This window comes from Bidens hawaiensis, unplaced genomic scaffold (assembly GCF_021521415.1).
Source record: "Bidens hawaiensis isolate Kalapana, Puna unplaced genomic scaffold, B.hawaiensis_p1.1 tig00021190_1, whole genome shotgun sequence".
Classification (NCBI taxonomy): Eukaryota; Viridiplantae; Streptophyta; class Magnoliopsida; order Asterales; family Asteraceae; genus Bidens; species Bidens hawaiensis.
The window spans coordinates 414,049-434,933 of NW_027493279.1; the positions used below are offsets into that span (position 1 = coordinate 414,049).

The 20,885-nt window shown below is 41.7% G+C and overlaps 1 protein-coding gene across 1 annotated transcript; it reads left to right on the top strand.

Moving 5' to 3' along the window:
- The first annotated feature begins 643 nt into the window (after positions 1 to 643).
- On the top strand, positions 644 to 6,015 carry LOC143562981 (protein tesmin/TSO1-like CXC 5). Its single transcript, XM_077050635.1, has 8 exons — positions 644 to 753; positions 901 to 1,008; positions 1,086 to 1,263; positions 2,816 to 3,178; positions 3,259 to 3,362; positions 3,730 to 3,824; positions 4,978 to 5,343; positions 5,654 to 6,015. The coding sequence occupies exons 1-8, from the start codon at positions 644 to 646 to the stop codon at positions 5,932 to 5,934; spliced, it is 1,605 nt and encodes a 534-aa protein (XP_076906750.1). The 3' UTR covers positions 5,935 to 6,015.
- The last annotated feature ends 14,870 nt before the right edge of the window (positions 6,016 to 20,885 follow it).

Sequence of the window (20,885 nt, forward strand, 5' to 3'; positions counted from 1 at the left end):
ATGTTAAGCCTATGGATTGTTTAGTTTGAGGACTTATTAATTAATATACTATTTATGTTTTGAATATGATTTTGACTTTTAGTTTGTTTTAATTTTGACTTTTTAATTAATATACTCTGGAGGAACGAATGCAACAAGTTCAGGCGACGAAGCAGATGATAGCTAACTGATGGAAGTCTGGTTCAGGAAGTCCGGTTTGGTCGGCTTGTAGAACTTAGAACGCTCTTTAGAATGTTTTGATTTTTGTTTATAATGTTTCTTTTTGAAATGGAAAATGAAAATGCATTTGGTTTAGGTTATGTTTGAGTTAATTTATGTTTTACTTTTGGTATATTTTGTTCCATGTGAAAATTAAACCAAATAAATAATTGTTTTGGTTATAGTCTTAACTAGTGAAAGCAATCAACGTTCCAAAACCACTCAAGAAACCACATGAGACGCTTCAAGGTGAAGCGTCCGATTGGAATACGAAAACTCAATCTGAGTGTCCAATATTTACAAAAATTGAATTTCAAAAGCTCAAGAGAGGGAGCAAGAAAGCAAACGCGAAGAAGGAAGGAAGGCCGTTTTTCCATTATTACTATTTCATCATCAATCCAATTCAGTTCCTCCTTTTCACTTTGCCGAATTCGGTTATTAAAGAATGGAAGATGATTTGAATTTCCCTCAGCTCGCGCGCCAGCTGGATTTTAGTAGCCTTGGTGTTCTTTCGCCGGTCCTGCCACAGCACTCTCATACAGCTATCAGGCCTGCGTGAGTCTGCCTTCTGATTTCAAGTCACTTGTCTGTATTAAACTACATTATGAATGATATATTGGGTCTTTCAATTTTGTCAATACCCTTTCTTCTACATACAATATCTAATACTTATACTAAAACTACTATTTTGCCTTTTTTCAGCAAAACCGAGTCCCCAAAAGCACGGCCAACACAAAATGTTGATCTAAAGGATGGTACTCCGAAGAAGCAAAAACAATGCAACTGCAAACACTCTCGATGCTTGAAATTGTAAATACATCCTTTACTATTTATCTACTCATTTTTCTAGTTTCTGATGATATACAAATTTGTTATTGTGTGGTCAGATATTGTGAATGTTTTTCATCTGGAGTATACTGTGATGGTTGCAACTGTGTTAACTGTCATAACAATGTGGAAAATGAGCCAGCTAGGAGAGAGGCTGTTGAAACTACTTTGGAACGCAATCCAAATGCATTCAGGCCTAAAATTGCAGGCAGCCCACACGCTAATCGTGATAATAGAGTGAGTTTCTCAATTTTCTGTTTATGCCATTATCATTTTATTGGCAATTTGATGCAAATGATATGCTTGATTGGCGTTTAAAAACCCGTGCATTAATGCGATTGCCATTGCTACATATCTACACAGGAGACTGTGCATAATTCCTAATTAGAAATATATATGTTATGTCTACTAAACTTTTTCTACATGATGAGTAACTTTTCACTTAATTCTACTTGCTTCCTATTAGCGAGATATGACTTTGTGAATGGATCAAATGGGTTATGGTTTATTCCTAATTATAGAAACCACTTTTAATGCTTACCACCTCCTAATTCTTCTATTTTGAAAGTATATATGTTATCATTTTAATAACATAGTCTCGTGAAAAGTAAAAGTGGCGGAAGGTTAATCAGGCATCATGTGGTGGCGTTGATAGCCGAAAGACAAGGGCACATGCACCGATCAGCCGGTGTCCCGATGATTGAGTGCTATGTGCCTTATGTACAAGGCTTGATGCAAAACTACTATCGAGCCGGGGGTCTCACCGGAAGCAGCCTCTCTATCCTTATGGGATAGAGGTAAGGCTGTCTACATCTTACCCTCCTCAGACCCTACCATAGCATTGCTATTGGTGGGATATACTGAGTACGATGATGATGATGATGATGATGATGATGATGATGATTTTAATAACATAGTCTCTACATATATTTAACGCATTAATTATATTTGACCTGTTATTCAACCGACCCAGTTTGCCACCTGATCAAGTAAAAGAAGTATACAATTAACACTACTTTTATTTATAGTTTTGTTTCTATAGAGACCCCCCCCCCACCCCCTCTTTCTCCTTTCTATGGTTATAAGTTATAACTACGGAAAGCTTCACCAAATAGTAACAGAGTTTTCAAGTGTTTCACTAAAGTCACTCAACTTTCATTAGGTGTTTCAGTCTTGTGAGTTTGTTTTAGTAAATGTTTAAATTCTTAAATCTGGAAGCCACCTCTCTATCCCATTGGATAGAGGTACGGTGTGCCTACATCCCACCCTCCCCAGACCCTACTTATAGCTTTGCTATTGGTGGGATTTCACTGGGTATGATTGATTGATTCTTTCCATATAATTTTGAAGCAAAAGGTAATAGTGAAGGAAAAAAAAAATAAAAGATTCACCAAGTAATAATCTAATTGTTCAATCTAAGCCAAATTCAAAAAGAATAATCACTAAATAGTAATGAAGGTTCATATGTGTTTCATTTCCTCACTTGTTTTTAAAATTGTTAGCCATTTGTAAAAAAAATTACAAGATTGGAACATCAAACGAAACTTAAGTGGCTTTAGACAGAGAAAAAATAAAGAAAAATTAGTGATTTTACTGGAACAAATGCGAAACTTGGTTGATATTCTGGAAATTTCTAATTTGGGAACCTTTCAATTACGTAAGTGACAAAAGATTTTTTTCAATATATTATGTGCATTGTAAGTTATTGCAATTTTCATGTGACAAAAGGATGATACATGGTATTTGAGTCACTTTATCTTTTTTTCTTCTTTTTTTTTTTCAAATTTAGGAAGAGGCTGGGGAAGTTGTTGTATTGGGAAAGCATAACAAAGGGTGCCATTGCAAAAAATCCGGATGCTTAAAGAAATACTGCGAGTGTTTTCAAGCCAACATTTTATGCTCAGAGAATTGTAGATGCATGGATTGCAAAAACTTTGAAGGATGTGTAGAAAGACAAGCACTTTTTCATGGAGACTCAACCAATAATATTGCATATCTTCAGCAGGAGGCAAATGCCGCCATCACCGGTGCAATTGGGACCTCCGGTTATGGTTCTCCGCTAGTTTCTCGAAAGAGAAAACCGCAAGAACTATATTTTGGCGGACATTTAGAAAAAGATTCATCCAATCACAGGCTTGCACCATTTCAACAGGTATTATACATTTTTACATATAGTCAATTGTTAAGTAGTTGCATTGTCTTTGACTTTGATTTTGTCTTGTTGTTTAATAGATGAATCACATCAAAGTGTCTACTCCTTCCTCTTCCTTGTCTTCTATTCCTGGCCCGCGTGTTGCTAATCTTACACCAGTAGGCCCTTCAAAATTTACATACAGGTACAAGTTGTAAAACTCTCTTTTCTTTTAAACTAATAAATTAATTGTTAAGTGCGACTACAAAAACTATATTATTACAATACTTTACAAACATGTATGCATAAAGCGTAATAAGTTAGACTTGGGTTTAAACACAACCAACATCGACCCATTCGCAAATTAATTCTTTTTTGTTATTTTTTTATCTGACCCGTTTGAGATTAAATACAACCAAAATCCATCCATTCACAAATACATGGGCAACTTTTGACCCATTGTATATTCTCTTTAGCTAATTTTTATTTGACATTTTTGAGATTAAACGCAATCGGCCGTTTGCAAATAAATGGGTGTCATTTTACCTGTTCTCCTTTTTTTTTGTGTGAAGATCTCTTTTAGCAGATCTTATAAGACCAGAAGATATGAAGGAGCTTTGTTCTGTTTTGGTTGTATATGCAAATGAAGCTGCGAGGATGATTGCAGGTGAATACAGCATTTTTGCTGCTATTATTTCAGTTGCAAATAATATTCTTTTTTGTTTTTATATGACCTTTTTGTAGCCCACACATTCTTTACAACATGATTATAATTTCAATGATAAGATATAAAATTCTTGGATTTTCTTTGTAATTGTTTACTAACTTGGATTGAAGCTAATGATTAGGTCAAAATGGATTGATAGTCACATAGGTTATAATTTATCTAAAAAGGTATAATCTTTAATAACTTAGTTAAACATGAAACGTGTCCAAACTGCACAAAGTGTATTTTAAATGCTTACATGTCTTAACCTGTACACGAACCGAACATTTAGCGATTCGTTTGGCGGGAAGTTTGTTCAATTAATAAACGAACAAACATGAACAAATTTTATATATTCATTTAGTTAGTGAACGGACATGAACACATGTCTCGTTCATCATTTATGTTCTCTAGTTTAACTATGTTTAAGCTTGTTCGTTTACGTTTGCTTATATACTCAACTAAAATATTATAGTCCCAATACAATTTTATTTTAATTCTGTGTATCACCTCTACCAATTCAGTCTAGTTTATAAATGTTTTTGGCTGAACATGTTTATGTTCATGTTTACTTTTAATTGTTGTTCATTTGGTTATGCTTGTTCATCTTTGTTCAATTATGTTCGTTCGTAGACTTCTCATTTATACTTTTAACAAAATGACATGGAAACACTCATTTTCTTAATGAACGGGTATTAACTAGAAAACCCCATTTGTTTAGTTGTTCATGTTCGATCGTCTGCTCAGTTGAAGTTAAACAAACGAACTCGAACATGCCCGTTCATGTTCATTCGGTTCATTTACAAACCTGCGTTACAATTTTCTGCATCCTTTTATTTGAAAAAGATTAGCATTTTTATAGTACACTTTTACTTATTTTTAACTTCAAAAAGTATTGGTAGGTCAAGTGGTTAACCCATCCTTACCTGGCCTACATTAAACATTTACGTACAGCTTGTCACTTGTATCTGCTTTGACTTGAGTCAAGGTTGACCTGAACCCATGTGTTCTTAACTCTTAAAATAGAAACACGGATCAGCTTTTTTTTTTTTTTTCATATTTTAATCTATTTTTCAATTTGTATTCATTCAATGTTTTATATGTGAAAACACAGATAACCAGAGAGAAAACAGTGATGCATCAGTGGCAGTTAAGGACCAAACGCAGGGTCAGAAAGAACCAGTGGGAGATGGTGGGGTCCAGACCGATAAAACCAGCCCAGATGAGTCAACTACTTCAGATGGATCAAAAGGGAGGCCCATGTCTCCAGGAACCCTAGCCTTGATGTGTGATGAACAAGTTACAGTTTTCACCTCTTCAACTTCTAATAGGCTAGGCCTTGGGCCCAGTACTACAGATGCAACATCTCAGTTGCCAAGTGGGCAAGTAGTATCTGAAACCTATGCTGCACAGGAGAAGATTGTCTTAACCACCTTTTGGGATTGCCTTAAGAAACTCATTACGTTAGGAGAATTAAAAGGTATTTATATATATATTCTTTTAAGGAATACTGTGGGCTCGGACCGGGTTTCTGTAGAACACATTTATTTCAACGAACAGACACGAACAAGAAAACCTTGTTCGCGTGCAGTTGTTTGTTAGATTTTTGTTAAATGAACGAACCCTTCGGTTCGTTTACAAGCCTATCAAAGACTTCTGTTCTAGTTTTTTAATCTATTATGGACATTTATTAAATACTGCGACTTTCTAATCTGGGATGTTTTTCGGTTGTGTACTGTTTATTTACAGCACAACGTACAACTAACTATATCATCGTTTCCACTCTGCAGAAACACAGTGCTCTTCATTGGCCAGATGCGATTCAGGTAGTCAAAGTCAAAGTCAAATGGAAGTCATTGAAAGCAACGCCAATGTGATACGCCCGAGTCAAATTATAAGTCAAAGTCAAAGACCCTTTATCAATGGCTTTCCGAGGTCAACAATCCCGGCTCCTCAAGCCGGTAACACAGCATCGTGGACATATGAAGCTAACAGTTCACATGTGAAAATCCCTTTTCGTGTTCAAAATGGAGAACTAAAACTAAAATCTGAAAAAGATATACAAAATTGAATAGTGTAAGTGTGATCATCAGATTATGGTAGTAGCTGCAGCCTGCTTCTTTGTAATGTTAAGCCATTTATTGTTTATGGCTTTTCTTTGATGCAGAGTTGGAAATTACACTTTTGCTCTCTCATGAGAACTAACATGAATCTTCTTTCTTTTTCTTTTTTAATTTAGCATAGTTCCTTTTGCAGTGAATTGCAGTGTTAAGTTAGGGTTTGTCATAGGCATTAGTGATCAGTGAAGGTGTAATGTAATTTTTGCCTGTGTTCTATTGTCTTACTAAAAACATATCTTTTTACAAATTTGTTGTGTATCGATAAAAAATGTAACAAAGCTACGTTTTAGGTATTTTTTCAGTTATTTTATTTGGATATGAATCAACTTGAATCGTGTATTTTCTACCAGGTTGGAATGAATCACCGAAATTAATAAAGATACGAAAATTTCGCAACACACGGTTTTATGTGTTTACGAGTTTTCATATTTGGTTACATATTCGTTCATTTTATCATTTTTAAGTTCAGTTCCTTTTCTATGAAACGAATGTAATTATTGCTCATTGTTTCACCGTCACTCTTATAATACCAGTTTAGAGGTAGGGTACCAAAAAGATCCAAATACCCTTAAGTACCACTCGCGGGTCATAGAGGAGCCTCTCATATACCACCTGCAGGACATATGACTCACCCGCATATCACAGTAGAGGAAGAGCGTCCTCATACCACGCGCGGAAGCATCCTGGCACCGTCAGAAGTCATCAGCAGGATAGGACATCTGTCCGCCAAAATGACCGGAAGACAATGCCAACGGGACAGCTGTCACTAATTAACTACTTACCAGAAGAATGTTCACGATTGTTACTTGAAAAATACGTGACTCATTTGCCAATAAACAAAGGACACCTGGCCAGGTTGTTACAACCGTGCACATGGCCAGGGTGCAATCCGTCCTATCATAAGGTGACGCGTGTCCAGGTTATTATACCATGCACATGGGACGTATAGGCCAACCTATCACAGAAGGACACGTGTCCAGGTAGTTATCAAGACCTTCTAGAAGAGGACAGCTGACCCAATCATCTTCCTGATCCTTCGGCTATAAATACCTCGTCAAACCATATGAGGTATTCATTCACTCACAATCATTCTGACTCACATATACTCTGACGACACTTAGTCTTCTTAGTTTTCAGTACTTTCTCCTTTACGAACGTTACTGATTCTCACGCCGGAGGGTGGTTACAGGAAGACCCCCCTTCTTGTCCTTCCTGTAACGAGACTCACGGTGTCTGTTTTGCAGGTTCCGGTCACTGGACTTTGGGAAGTTGTACTCATACCGTGTTAGTAGTTATCGTATTTTACCCTGTGGACTCATTGGATCCAGGACCCATACCCGGGGATTGGATCCGTGTTTCTTCATTGGCGCCATCCGTTTTGGTGTTAGAACAACACAAATTTTCGTTGGTTTTTCGGTTCGTTTAAAGTATGAGTAAACTTCCTGAGGGGCCGACGGGAACTCCTGCACTTGCTTCACGTGTGACTAACACTGAAATACCTGTAGTCCTTGCCTCGAGTGTTTTTGCACGTGTGACAGATCCGGGTTCACGAACCACCGAGACAATACCAGGTGGTCGTACCCTTGAACGTGTCACCGCACCTACTGGGCCAAGTCCTACCGATTTAGGACATGTGACGACCCCAGAAGGATCTAATCTGGGTGACCTTGGTCGAATTATGAGAGACACTCGCCAAACTCGTTCAGTATTAGATCTGGAAGATGATTCCGGCGATTCTGATATGGCGAGGTCCCACCGACATAATCCCAGACCCGGCGGATTACTGTCTTCGGAAGAATGGCTTCATGCCCAACAAGAGAGCCTGAAAGCAGAGTACGAGCGTAGAGTGCGGAATGCACATCTTCACGCTCGTACCCTGACTTACGAAGAATCTCCTCGGAGATCCCTTTCTCCTCCAACGGTGAGGGGAAGCCAGATTTGCTACAGTCAGCAAACCGAACAAGAATTTGTTGAACCACGAAGGTTACGCCCTCGTCCTCGCATGGACATGCGGATGCCTTCTTACTTTGATGAATATGATAGTTATGACTCAACTTATCATCCGGGAGACTACAGTTTCTACACGGGTGATATAGTTTCTACTCCCTGATGGTCAAATCTCTAGTTGGGATGATCCGGTGAAGAAATTCTCACAACAGTTCAGCCAATAGAAGAAGCATACGCGTGACCAATCAGAGATTCTGGATGTTGTCCGCCGGGATAATGAATCCATTGAAGATTTTATTACTAGGTTCAATGACGAAAGTCTGAACATTGGTGGGATAAGCAAGGATATGCTTCGCGGTGCCTTCCGCAAGAATGTTAAGTGTGACGAGTTAATACGCACACTCACTGGGAGGGATGGAATGCCAAAGGAGTGGGACGACCTTATGACTGCGGCAAAGTTATTTGCCAACACCGAGAAAATATTGGGGAATAACAGTTCGAAACAAAAACTCAAGGTTGAGTTTCAAACTCCACGACCCAATAAACAGGCAAAAGGCCCAATTTGGTCAAGACTTCAGCCGAACACTGAATCATCAAAACCATTTGATGCGAGATCTCTCATTGGCAATAAGAATAAAACAGGACCCTCTAATCGAGGTCCTCACAGATGGACTCCTCTTTCAAAAATTCCCGCTGAAATTCTCACCAGTGAGAACATGAACTTCCGGAAGCCACAGCCACTCACAAGGAGGTTGTTCCTTGACGCTAAAAAACATTGTTCGTATCATAATGACATTGGTCACAATACGAACGAGTGTAATGCTTTAAAGTGAAATTGAGGTGGCTGTGAAGTCCGGGAAACTTGGACACCTGGTGAAAGATGGAAGGCCCAGGACTAGTAAAGCTCCCATATGGGACAACCAGGGCCCATCCAAAAAGCAAGTCAAGGACTTGAACGTCCATATGATCCAGGGCGGACATATGGTGGGAGGAAAGAGAAGAGAATCTGATGAAGAGAAATGGAAAAACGAACTAGTGATTTTTCCACGAGTCAAGGGAGGTCCCAATAACAAAAACCCCCTAATTATCACTGCCGTTTTTGGTCATTATCGTTCTCAGTATGTGTTCTTTGACACTGGAAGTAAATCGGACATCATGTACGAACAGTGCTTTGAGTAATTGGATGACGAAGATAAAGAAAGGTTAAAACCCATCCATGCTCCGGTATCAGGATTTGGAGGGGAAATAATGCATCCGCGTGGGGTGATTTCTTTCCCGGTCACCCTGATCGATGGATTTCACTCAAGGACTGAGGAGGTTGAATTTTTAGTTCTGCCTGCAATGTCAAAACATGATATCATCCTAGGGCAAGAAGCAATTGGAGATTTCAATGCTCACCCGTCCACAGCTCACGGTGCAGTAGGAGTTCCAACCAGCACCGACATAGCAATAATTTATGTCAATAGACATTGCTTCGCTACAGAAAGCTCAAAACCCAGCATGATTCCAAAACAATCTCTGAGGACCGAACCGGAGAAATGGTTTTAAACAAGAAATTTCCTGATCAAACTGTAACAATTGGACCTGCTATTTCTGAGATAGTACGAACTTTCTTGAAACAGTTGCTATCAAAAACATTGACGTCTTCTCATGGCAACCCGCGGACATGACTGGTGTCCCGCGGAGCATCGCGGAGCACAAATTAAGGGTAAACCCTATGTTTACACCGATTATTCAAAAACAACGTAAGATGGGTCCGGAACAAACAAAAGCAATGAATGAGCAAGTTCAGGACCTCTTACAGGCAGGAATCATTCGACCAATCCAATATTAGACCTGGTTTGCCAATCCGGTTATCGTTCCCAAAAGTAACGGGACATGGCGGATGTGCATAGATTTCAAGGATCTAAACAAGGCGTGTCCCAAAGACTGTTATCCACTACCAGAAATAGATCTCAAGGTTGATGCCGTGGCACCATTCAAGTTCAAATGCTTCTTAAACGCCTACAAAGGCTATCATCAAATCCGCATGGCCGCGGTTGATGAGGATAAAACAGCTTTTCGTACCGATCAAGGCACTTTTTGCTACAAGATGATGCCTTTCGGATTAAAGAATGCAGGAGCCACATATCAACGATTGATGGACGTAGCGTTTAAAAGTCAAATTGGTCGAAACTTGGAAGTTTATATGGATGATCTTGTGATCAAAAGTGTTGAGGAAGACCAAATGTTGAGAGACATCGAAGAAACGTTCGGAACATTAAGAAGTATCAACATGAAGCTGAATCCAGCGAAGTGTTCGTTCGGGATGGAGGAAGGAAAATTCATTGGAGTAATTGTCACAGGCGCAGGCTTCAAAGCTAATCCGGATAAAGTCCAAGCTGTAGCCCGCATGCCTTCTCTCTCCTCCCTTAAAGAAGTCCAAACACTCAATGGTCGTTTGGTTGTTTTGAATCGCTTTTTGGCGAGTCATGCAGCCAAATCCTATCCTTTTGTTTCAACACTAAGGAATTGCCTCAAGAATGTACAATTCAAATGGACCGCGGAAGCGGAACAAGCTTTCTTGGAGGTTAAGAAATGTTTGATGGAATTGCCCACATTGACAGCACCATATGTGGGGGAACCTTTAAGGATGTACTTGTCAGCATCAGACATTTCTATCGGGGCTGTCCTCCTGACGGATAGAAAAAATGTTCAAACACCAATTTATTACGTAAGCAGAACACTATCAGACCTGGAGACAAGATATTCGATGTTAGAAAAACTTGTCCTAGCATTGGTCTATGCTTCCCGACGCCTCCGAAGGTACTTCCAGGGCCATCCCATCAACGTTTTGGCCGGATATAAGCTCAAGAATGTCCTCAGCAAGCCAGAATTGTCTGGACGATTGGCAAAGTGTGCCATAGAGTTAGGCGAACATGCGATAGAATACAAACCTAGGGCAACAATTAAAGGACAAGTGTTAGCGGACTTTGTCACTGAAGTCCCGCAACACAAAGAGAAAGAATGTTTGATTGAGCAACAACCCCAAGCACCTCCTGAACTAGGACAAATTTGGTCTTTGTTCACAGATGGGGCTTAAAGCAATGAGGGATCTGGCGCAGGCCTCAGGTTAGTCAATCCCGAAGGCCACAAATTCACATACGCCATAAAGTTAGACTTCAAGAGTACTAAAAACGAGGCAGAGTATGAGGCTTTCCTGGCAGGCTTACGGATAGCCAAAAAGCTTGGGGTTAAACATTTGGAAGCCCGCGTGGATTCCATGTTGATTGCGAGACAGATCAACGGGACATATGAAGCAAAGAATGACATAATGGCTTCATATGTGTCACAGGCAAAAGATTTGATGCTTCAGTTCTCTTCATGCAAGGTCATTCACATAAAAAGAAGCGAGAACAAATCAGCAGATGCTCTTAGAAAATTGGCTTCCACAAACTTTGAACATTTTGCTAAAGACATCCGCATTGAAATATTAGACCGCCTGTCTGTCCCGCAACATCAAGTTTTAGTGATCCAAACGGGAGTGGAATCTTGGATGACACCCATCAGAACATACCTGTCATCCGGAGTCCTCCCGGAAGGAAAAACCGCGGCCCGGAAAATAAAACACAAAGCGTTGAACTATCAGATACATAACGGTGTTTTATACCGACGTTCCTTCCTCGGACCACTACTTCGATGTGTGGATGCCGAGGACACGAACTATTTAATCAGAGAGGTTCATGAAGGCATCTGCGGTCTTCACACTGGCCCGCGCATGGTCGTAGCGAAATTGATGAATGCTGGATATTATTGGCCGGGGATGCATCTGGACGCTGTGCATGAAATCAGAAAGTGTGATTCATGCCAACGTCATGCTCCTAACACGCTGCGACCAAAGAACAAGCTCATTCCAGTCACTTCAGCTTGGCCGTTCCAGAAATGGGCTATCGACATAATGGGACCTTTCCCTGAAGCCCGTGGACGCGTCAAATTTTTGATAGTAGCCATCGACTACTTCACGAAGTGGGTGGAAGCCAAACCGGTTGCTTCCATAACAGCAACAAGTGTTAAGAAATTCCTGTGGGAATTCATAATATGCCGGTTTGGCCTTTCACTGGAACTCGTTAGCGACAACGGAACTCAGTTCGCGGACAGTGGGCTACAAGAGTGGTTAAAAGAGTTACACATTTATCAAATTTTCACATCTGTAGCCCACCCGCAAGCAAATGGTCAGGTTGAGAGAACCAATCGGACCATCAAGGAAGGAATCAAAGCAAGGTTAGGGACTAAACGGACGAGTTAGGTTGACGAATTGCCCCATGTAATATGGGCCTTCCGCACCCAAAAGAATTCCAGCAATTCCGAAACCCCCTTTAGTCTAACCTATGGCGCAGAGGCCATGATTCCGGCTGAGATTGGAATTCCATCCGCCAGAGTTCTTTTGATTGATGATAATGATCGTGAACTCCGTATGAACCTTGACCTCCTTGAGGAGAGGAGAGAATTAGCATCAATCCGCGAGCACAATTACAAACGCCAGTTGCAAAAGTTTTATAACTTGCGGGTCCAGAGATGTGAATTCGATGCGGGAGACTTTGTGTTCCGCAATAATGAAGCCTCCGGGCAAGAGCCTCCGGGCAAGTTGGCCCCAACTTGGGAAGGACCTTATAGAATTCAGAAAATTTTATCTAAAGGTGCCTACAAGTTAGAAACGTTGGATGGGACTGAGATCCCTAGAACTTGGAATGGGGCCCAACTAAAGAAATGTTATATGTAGTATGTTTTTCTTTTTTGGCCTGTGTGCCTAACTAGATAGTCACAAACAATGTACTTTCATTTTTTTGTAATTCGGCTTATGCCTTGTTTATGGAAATTTTCATATAAGTCATTTACGATTTGTATTATCGTGTAATCCTTTATTGGCATACAAAGAAGATCCTACAAACACTTATATTATGATTAAAACAAAGTGTATCGGATACAACAAAAAACTTCTTCATTCATGCAAAAGAGATTACAACAAGAAGAAATTAATTACAAGACAAAATCTATCTATGGCGCAACATCTTTATGTTCCGCACCCTTGCCTTCCGCATCATCAGCATCTTCTTCACCAAGGTCAAGAAGAACTTTTAATTGCTCGATACTGTCCTCTTTATCTGCAAGCTCAGATATCTGCTCCGCCAAAGAAAATTTTTAAGAATCAAAATCCTTTGTCTTCTGGATGAGGACAGCAACAGTATCTTTGCCAGCCAAAATGTATTCCTCAGGAAGCTTGGAGGTTGAACCAAACTTATAGCCTTCCTGGAAACCTAGCTGGTGGCCAGCTTGCTTCGATGCTTTTAGGAGGACAGCAACGCAGTTCCCAAGTTCATCACTCGCCCGGACGTCGGCAATGACCTGTTGGAATAATTATAAGTAACTTCAAACACTTAGATTATTTACAAAGCAAAACATGATACATACCTTGGGAATTCCTACGGCTAATAGCCATTTCTTGTCCGCCTTATCTCGAACAAGTTCCATCTTGTGCCCAGCACATTCCAATGCTTGTTCTCGGCTTCTGGCAGCAAGATTAACCAAGCGCTCCTCCTTCGCCGCTGAGTCAACCTGCAAGGTCTTTATTAGTTCAGCTTGTTCAGCCAGTTGTCTTTGGAGAACAGCCTTGGCTTCCTCAGTAGCAAGGTGAGCGGCCTTTTCTGCTTCCAACGCTTGCCGGTGTTCGTTAGCCTCATCAATGGCCCCGAGAGCCTGTTTCTTGGCTTCTGCCAACTTAATCTCCAGGTCGTCCCACTCCTCATTCATCGCCAACTAGTCCCGGGTTATTTCTTGACTGGTGGAAATAGTATTCGCCAAATGATAAGAATTGGAGTTCAGTAATTCTTGGCGAATACTACGGCGACGTCGCTCCCTCTCAGCGGGAGGAAGACTCTCCCGCAGATATTCAAAGCATAAGTCCACGTCGCGATACGTTGAATCTCGACGTAGAGACCAACGCGGACGATGTGGGGCAGGGTCTTCCTCTTGAGGAGCTGGAGAGGTTTGAGGACCATGAGCAAACATGCTCACACCTCCTTGATCCCTGAAATGATGAACGTTGTATGAAGGTGACATACTAACATGTTCAGTATCGTCAACCTCCTTATTCTTCAGGGGAGAATCATCCACCACAAAGATCGGATCTTTGGCAGTGTTAGGAGGCGGAGATGGTGGTGGCGGAAAAGGAGTTGAACTCTTCAAACCTGAAGCACCTTCAATAAGGTCATCCAGGTCCACTGAATAACGTTAACAATTGGTCAGAAATTTATTTAACTTACCCAAGGAAGCGTCTTCCGCGTGAAGTTGGTTCAGACGTGTTTCCAGGCTTTGCTTTATTGGATTTCTTTTTCGGAGCAGCTTTGGCTGGGTTAGCCTTGCGTTTACCAGCCACTTTGGAGGCACCCGCATCGCCAGCTTGATGAGTATCCTCTGGGATAACATCATCAGGCGCGGGATGATTTCTTTCAGCAGCAGTGTCAACATCATCTTGACCCGCTGCCTGGGTTGTAGTGGCTCTCTGGCGGGTGAGACCTGCAGTTGAATCCACAGCGTTAATAACATCAACTGGGACACTTCTTTCGCAGAGTGACGACTCTTCGCTGAACGAAAAAAGTACAATCACTCCGCTGGAAGTAATAGCAGTCACAGGTCGGGGTTGTAGAATGCCCTCACCTTTCTGGATAGACTCCTGAACATAATCCTCACCTTTGGCATACATCGCCTCAGAAACAACTGGTTCTGGGCGGAATGCGGTGGGAAATAAGAAGTTGACACTGGTGCGTTCCAAAAAGGGCAGGTCCCTTGGATCGATTGGATGGCGCACCATCATTCCCCCCTCATGATCTAACAGAGTATCGAAGGCAGAACCCTCACCTGTACAAATAATGATAAAAGTCAGAGATCAGACATTTAATTAAAGGATGAATAGGAGTGTAATCAGACTTACTCTTCTTAGTCTTCTCGTAGTAAGGTTCTAACGAAGGAAATGGCCACAGGCGGCTCATCTTCGCACTTACCATCGCCCCCTCGTGAATAGGGCGCATGGGAGTTGGCGTGGCGGTCAAAGTCGTAAACCACGACAGACCCTCATGAGCAGCAGCCGGAACCACTGGCATGGCCTCTTCCGCCTTGCGATAGGTCATAGGGAACGGGACAACATCCTCCCTGATCAAGAAGAATTTAGGCTTCCAACCATGAAGGCTACGGATCCACTCCGTACCTATACCGTTCTTCACAATGGAAGCAAAACTGTACCACCCGTCGCGGAAGGTCATTTTGTAAAACACGGCGAACATGCCGACAGATGGCTCGAGGTCACGAGCTTGACAACAGAATTCGAAATGTCGAATTCTCAGCATCCCAAAAGGATGGATCTAAGATATGTGAATCCCATAAGTCATCAGAATCGACTGAAGGAACTTCGTCACCGGAATCCGGAAATTCCCGGTCGTAAAATGGTCCACATACACAGCCATCTTCTTCGGAGGTGGACTAGTGGCAATAGAACCCCTCGCCGGACGCTCTGGCTCCCATTCCGTCGCCAATCCATATATATTAACGACATCGTCAAAGTCTTTCTCTTTAAGAGCCACGACGACTTCGTTAATGGTAGGGGTACCCTTTTTCTCTCCAGCCATCTAAGTAAGAAGAAGAAAGAAATCTCAGAGAGTTTTAAGGATTGAATGTCTGAAAGAGGGAGAATTCAAAAGTGATAAGAGTTAAATGGAATCACAACTGATCTATTTATACTCATCGCAATTAATGCGACTGATGGAGTGCCAGAAGAGAGAGAAACCGCGGACCGCCAAATGACTGACACGTCAGGCGGGAGATTCAAGAAAGTGCAAACAGGCTGTCAAGGGCGTCATACACGTCTTGTCAGTTGCCTCTAAGAAGTTTCTCTCTCCACCATGTCATCATAAGTACCCAACTTGCAAAAGTTTCAAAATTCAAAAATATCTTCTAAGGATATTTTCTTCAAACAGTTGAATATTCACAAAAGTTAAAAAGTTCATTTCCATTTAACATTCAAAAGATGGTTACAAAATAGATGGAAGAACAATTACAAAGCTTAAAAATATAGTCTACCCTAGTCTACGGCTTTAAGCTACTGTATCTTCCGGAGCCTTAGATGAAGTGTCCTCAGAAGAATCGTCCTCAGACTCGTCACCTAAGTAGCTCCTTAACTGCTGCACGCCGTCACTGGCGGAAGCACATTCCAAGAGCATGTTCTGAAGCAAGAAGAAGAGATTTTCATGCTCCTTAATCCGTATTTCCCGCTCCTGCTTGACATTGAGGCCATGAAGCGGATGATCTTTAAATGAACGGTTACTTTGAGTATAGGTCACCCCTTCATTAAAGCCTCTCACACGACCAAGTTGGGAAGAGACAGTCATCAGGTTGGCAAAGCTGTCAACCATCTCAGGACTCCCATTAATATGGCGGATGACCTGACAAGATAAAAACATAAGTATTTGACATCAAAACGAGAGAAGAACAACAAATATGGAAAACTTACAGAATCAAGTCCCCGATTGAAAAGCCACTGACGGTCTTTCTCCGCACGTTCAGCTCACATCTGAAGCGCTTGAGATTCCACAGTTGTTTCTTCCTGAGCTTGCAATAGGGAGTCATAAGCAGCTTGAATCTCCACATCACTTTTGTCTTTAAGCTCAGCTTGCTCCCTCTGCAACTTCAGCTCCTCTTCAAGCTCTTGGATTCGAGTGCCGTGATGGGTCACTTGATTTTCCAAAGCTGAATTTACTTCTTGAACCCTGGCTAACTCATCGTTTTCTTTCTGGGCCTTAGCCCGGGCAGTCTCAAGAAGAGAGTTCTGCTTTTCGCAGGCCTCCTTCCGTTGGCGAGCAGCGGTAGCGTTTCGGTCCTGCTCACCCCTAAGGGCGATCTCAGCATCCGCCTGCTTCCACTTAGTAGTATTGGCCGCTATACGGTGCCCCTCAGCTTCTTTCTTCACAGCCTCAGCGGCCCAATGAGCGTCACCCAGCTTTCCACCCATAGAAAGCCATTCGCGCAAAATTTCCTGGCTACAAGCTAAAGAATTAGCCAGGGAAAATGAAAGATCAGTGTGGAGTTCATGGCGGGAGCGGTCGCGCTGGTACGCCATTTCAGCTGGCGGCGCACAGTACTTAATGAAGCTCATACAAGTCTTAGGGTCAGAAAACCGAGACACATTAGTAATGTCCCATGGAGGGACAAACAAATCAAACTTATCTCCCAAGTTCGCGTCCCCATAATAACGAGAACCTGAAGTTTCAAGGCGAACTGGAATTGAAGATGATTGTTGTGGTGGTGGACGAGGAGGAGACTCGTTAATCCTAAAACCATCCACATTCACGGCAGGGTTGTCCTCCTGGAAACCAGTAGCACTCCCAGTCTGGAAAAGATAGTCATAACGATTATTAGTACGAGACTGGATGTTAGGTTCCTCCAAAGTAATATCAATTGGGGGAGTCAGCGGCCTTCCTTCTGTTTTCGTCTCAATCAGAGGGGATGGCGGCCGATTTTCCGTAGTCTTCTCCGGAGGAGGAGACGGCTGCTTCTCAGATTGGGGAGTTGGTGCGGGTAACCTCTCGGATATATCATCCCCAAAGATCAATGGATCTACAAAAAAGAAAAAGCTATATTCAGTTAACATCCCGAAATAGTAAAACATAGATAAGGAATACATACCTTCGACTATATCAATGCATTCCGCAAGACTGTACTATGGCTTCTTGAGACGATGAGTTTTTCGTTTTTCTTTGACGGTCCCGCCTCAGTGTCTGCAGTCTTGGCACCCGCTTGACTTGCTTGAAAAGCCAAGAAAGCTCTCTTTTTCTCCAACCCTGCCAATAAAGATGAGACAGAGGAAAATTCAGGGGCATCGTCATCAGAATCATCCCCCTCTTGAGAGACATACAATTCGGAGGCATCGCCATCATTATCACTCGATAATAAAATGGCGATCGTCCCATCAGAAGTAACAGCATTAAACGGGTGAGGGTTTAGAACATACGCACCTGTTTCAAAGGTTGCGTCCAAGACAATGGGCTCAGCTCGTACTTTCGTTAGGAAAAGGAACCGACCTTTAGTTTTCTCAAGGATAGGTAGGTCGCCCGCATCCCAGATGCTTTTTCGGACACAACCTTTATCCTAAAAAAGAGCATCGAGCATTGAACCTCGGCCTGAAAAGATAGAAATCAGTCATAGAAAAGCTTCATAAAAAGCTTCAAAAAAGGGGTAAAAGATTAACTTACGTTCATTCAAATCAACAAAAATTGGCTCCATAAACTCTGAAGGTCATAAGCGGCTCATGCTGGCCCACACTAAGGCTTCCTCAGGCAACGCTCGCATTGGCGTCGGCTCCGCCATTAGAGTACGGAACCAATCGTGTCCATCATGAGCAGCAGTGAAAACGTCCGGAAGAGCAGATGTAACCGGACGGCGAACCATGGTAATAGGTACCACGTCCTCCGAAATCCAATAAAACTTATTTCGCCAATCGGCAGACCCCTTCTCAACTTCGTACCCGATACTTCGATGGGAGAACCCTTGACACGTATACCAATCATTACGATTGGCAAGACGATAGAAGACGGGAAATCGGTCAAGATGTGGCACCATACCATGTGCTGTACATACGAATTCGAAATGACGAATTCGCATTACAGTGCGTGGATGCAACTGGGATAAATGAATCCCATAGGCAGTTAGCACCTTCATGACAAATTTCGTTATGGGAAGACGGAAATTCCCATAAACAAAATAGTCAGAGTAGTTAGCCATTTTGCCAGGCGGTGGTAGGCTGGCTACAGAACTCGGAGAAGGAAATTCCGGCTACCACTCCGGTGGAATGCCGTAAGTCTCCAGCAGTCTCTCATACTTAGAATAATCCCATGAAACTTCTATTTCGTCAACTTCAGTCTGAACGTTCGACATTATAATGGAATTCAGTAAGATAGAAAGAAGATATCTGTGAAGTTCAGAGAAAAACAAGAAGATAATAGGAAATCAAAGGCGATAAAACTTCGAATAGAAGATATCTCCCACTATCTATACCCATCGCAATTAATGCGATGGGATATGAACAGTGGAGAGAGAAAGTCATCGCCTAATAAACAAATGCCACGTCACGCGGGAACTTCGAAAAAGAGAAGAAGTTGCACAGTCGGGTACATTGACAGCCGTCAGAAACGTTCCATCACCGGTTCACGCGCCTGCGAGTGGTCAACTTGTCCTTTTTAATGATTATCTACACCAACAGAAGATATTTTCTACCTAACTTCAAAATTCAAAAACCCCTAACATACATTAAGTCCAGAATTTCACCCACATAAAAACTTCACACGGAAGAAACACTGGACTGGTGGGACTTATAGAGGTAGGGTACCAAAAAGACCCAAATACCCTTAAGTACCACCCGTGGGTCATAGGGGAGCCTCTCATATACCACCCGCAAGACATATGGATCACCGGCATATCATAATAGAGGAAGAGCGTCCTCATACCACGCGCGGAAGCATCCTAGCACCCTCAGAAGTCATCCGCAGGATAGGACATCTGTCCGCCAAAATGACCGGAAGGCAATGCCAACGGGACAGCTGTCACCAATTAACTACTTACCAGAAGAATGTTCACGATTGTTACTTGAAGAATACGTGACTCGTTAGCCAATAAACAAAGGACACTGGCCAGGTTGTTACAACCGTGCACATGGCCAAGGTGCAATCCGTCCTATCATAAGGTGACGCGTGTCCAGGTTGTTATACCATGCACATGGGACGTATAGGCCAACCTATCACAGAAGGACACGTGTCCAGGTAGTTATCAAGACCTTCTAGAAGAGGACAGCTGACCCAATCATCTTCCTGATCCCTCGGCTATAAATACCTCGTCAAACCATATGAGGTATTCATTCACTCACAATCATTCTGACTCACATATACTCTGACTACACTTAGTCTTCTTAGTTTTCAGTACTTTCTCCTTTACGAACGTTACTGATTCTCACGCCGGAGGGTGGTTACAGGAAGACCCCCCTTCTTGTCCTTCCTGTAACGAGACTCACGGTGTCTGTATTGCAGGTTCCTGTCACTGGATTTTGGGAAGTTGTACTCATACCGTGTTAGTAGTTATCGTATTTTACCCTATGGACTCATTGGATCCATGACCCATACCCGGGGATTGGATCCGTGTTACTTCAACCAGGTAATGAGTATTTGTCCTAAAAACTAAAAATAAATAAAATGTAAGCAACATTATCATCTTCATTCATAACGAGTATAAGCCTTATGGATACGATCGAATAATGATGGTATCAGGTCTCTTGACTTTATCCATACCTTGAATTTAGAATAGAGAGATGAGATATATACAGTAACAAAAACCGATCGAACAAAACCTATAGGATCGAATGAACTTGAAGTCGATTGTACAAAAACCTATAATGTTGAAGAGAAACTGAAAAGTGTAAAAATTATAGAATTAGTAGAATAAATAACCAATTAGAACTTAGAAGTAGTATAACCATAGAACTTGAAATCCATACCAATCGTTGAGTCAATGAATATGTGATAAAATACTAAACAATTGGACATGCACTTTTAGGGGGTGTTTGGGTTTCCTTATTTTTACCTCCTTATTACTTATTCACTTTCATAGATGAAAATAGTGTTTGGATAACTTAACTTATTAAACATTTTAAAGAAGGAAAAAGGAGTTTTCATAAGTTAGGATTTTGTAACTTATGGAAAACTCCTTAAATAAGGAATAAGGAGGTGTAAATAAGGAATGCCAAACATGCCCTTAGAGCATAAAACGCAAAACAGGGTTTTCAGGTTGACTCGAATCCCATAAAGTAGTAACCGGTATTCGACCCGAATTTGAACGGTTTGGTTCGGTTCGGGGGGACGCGTATTCAGATACGTGTATTTTC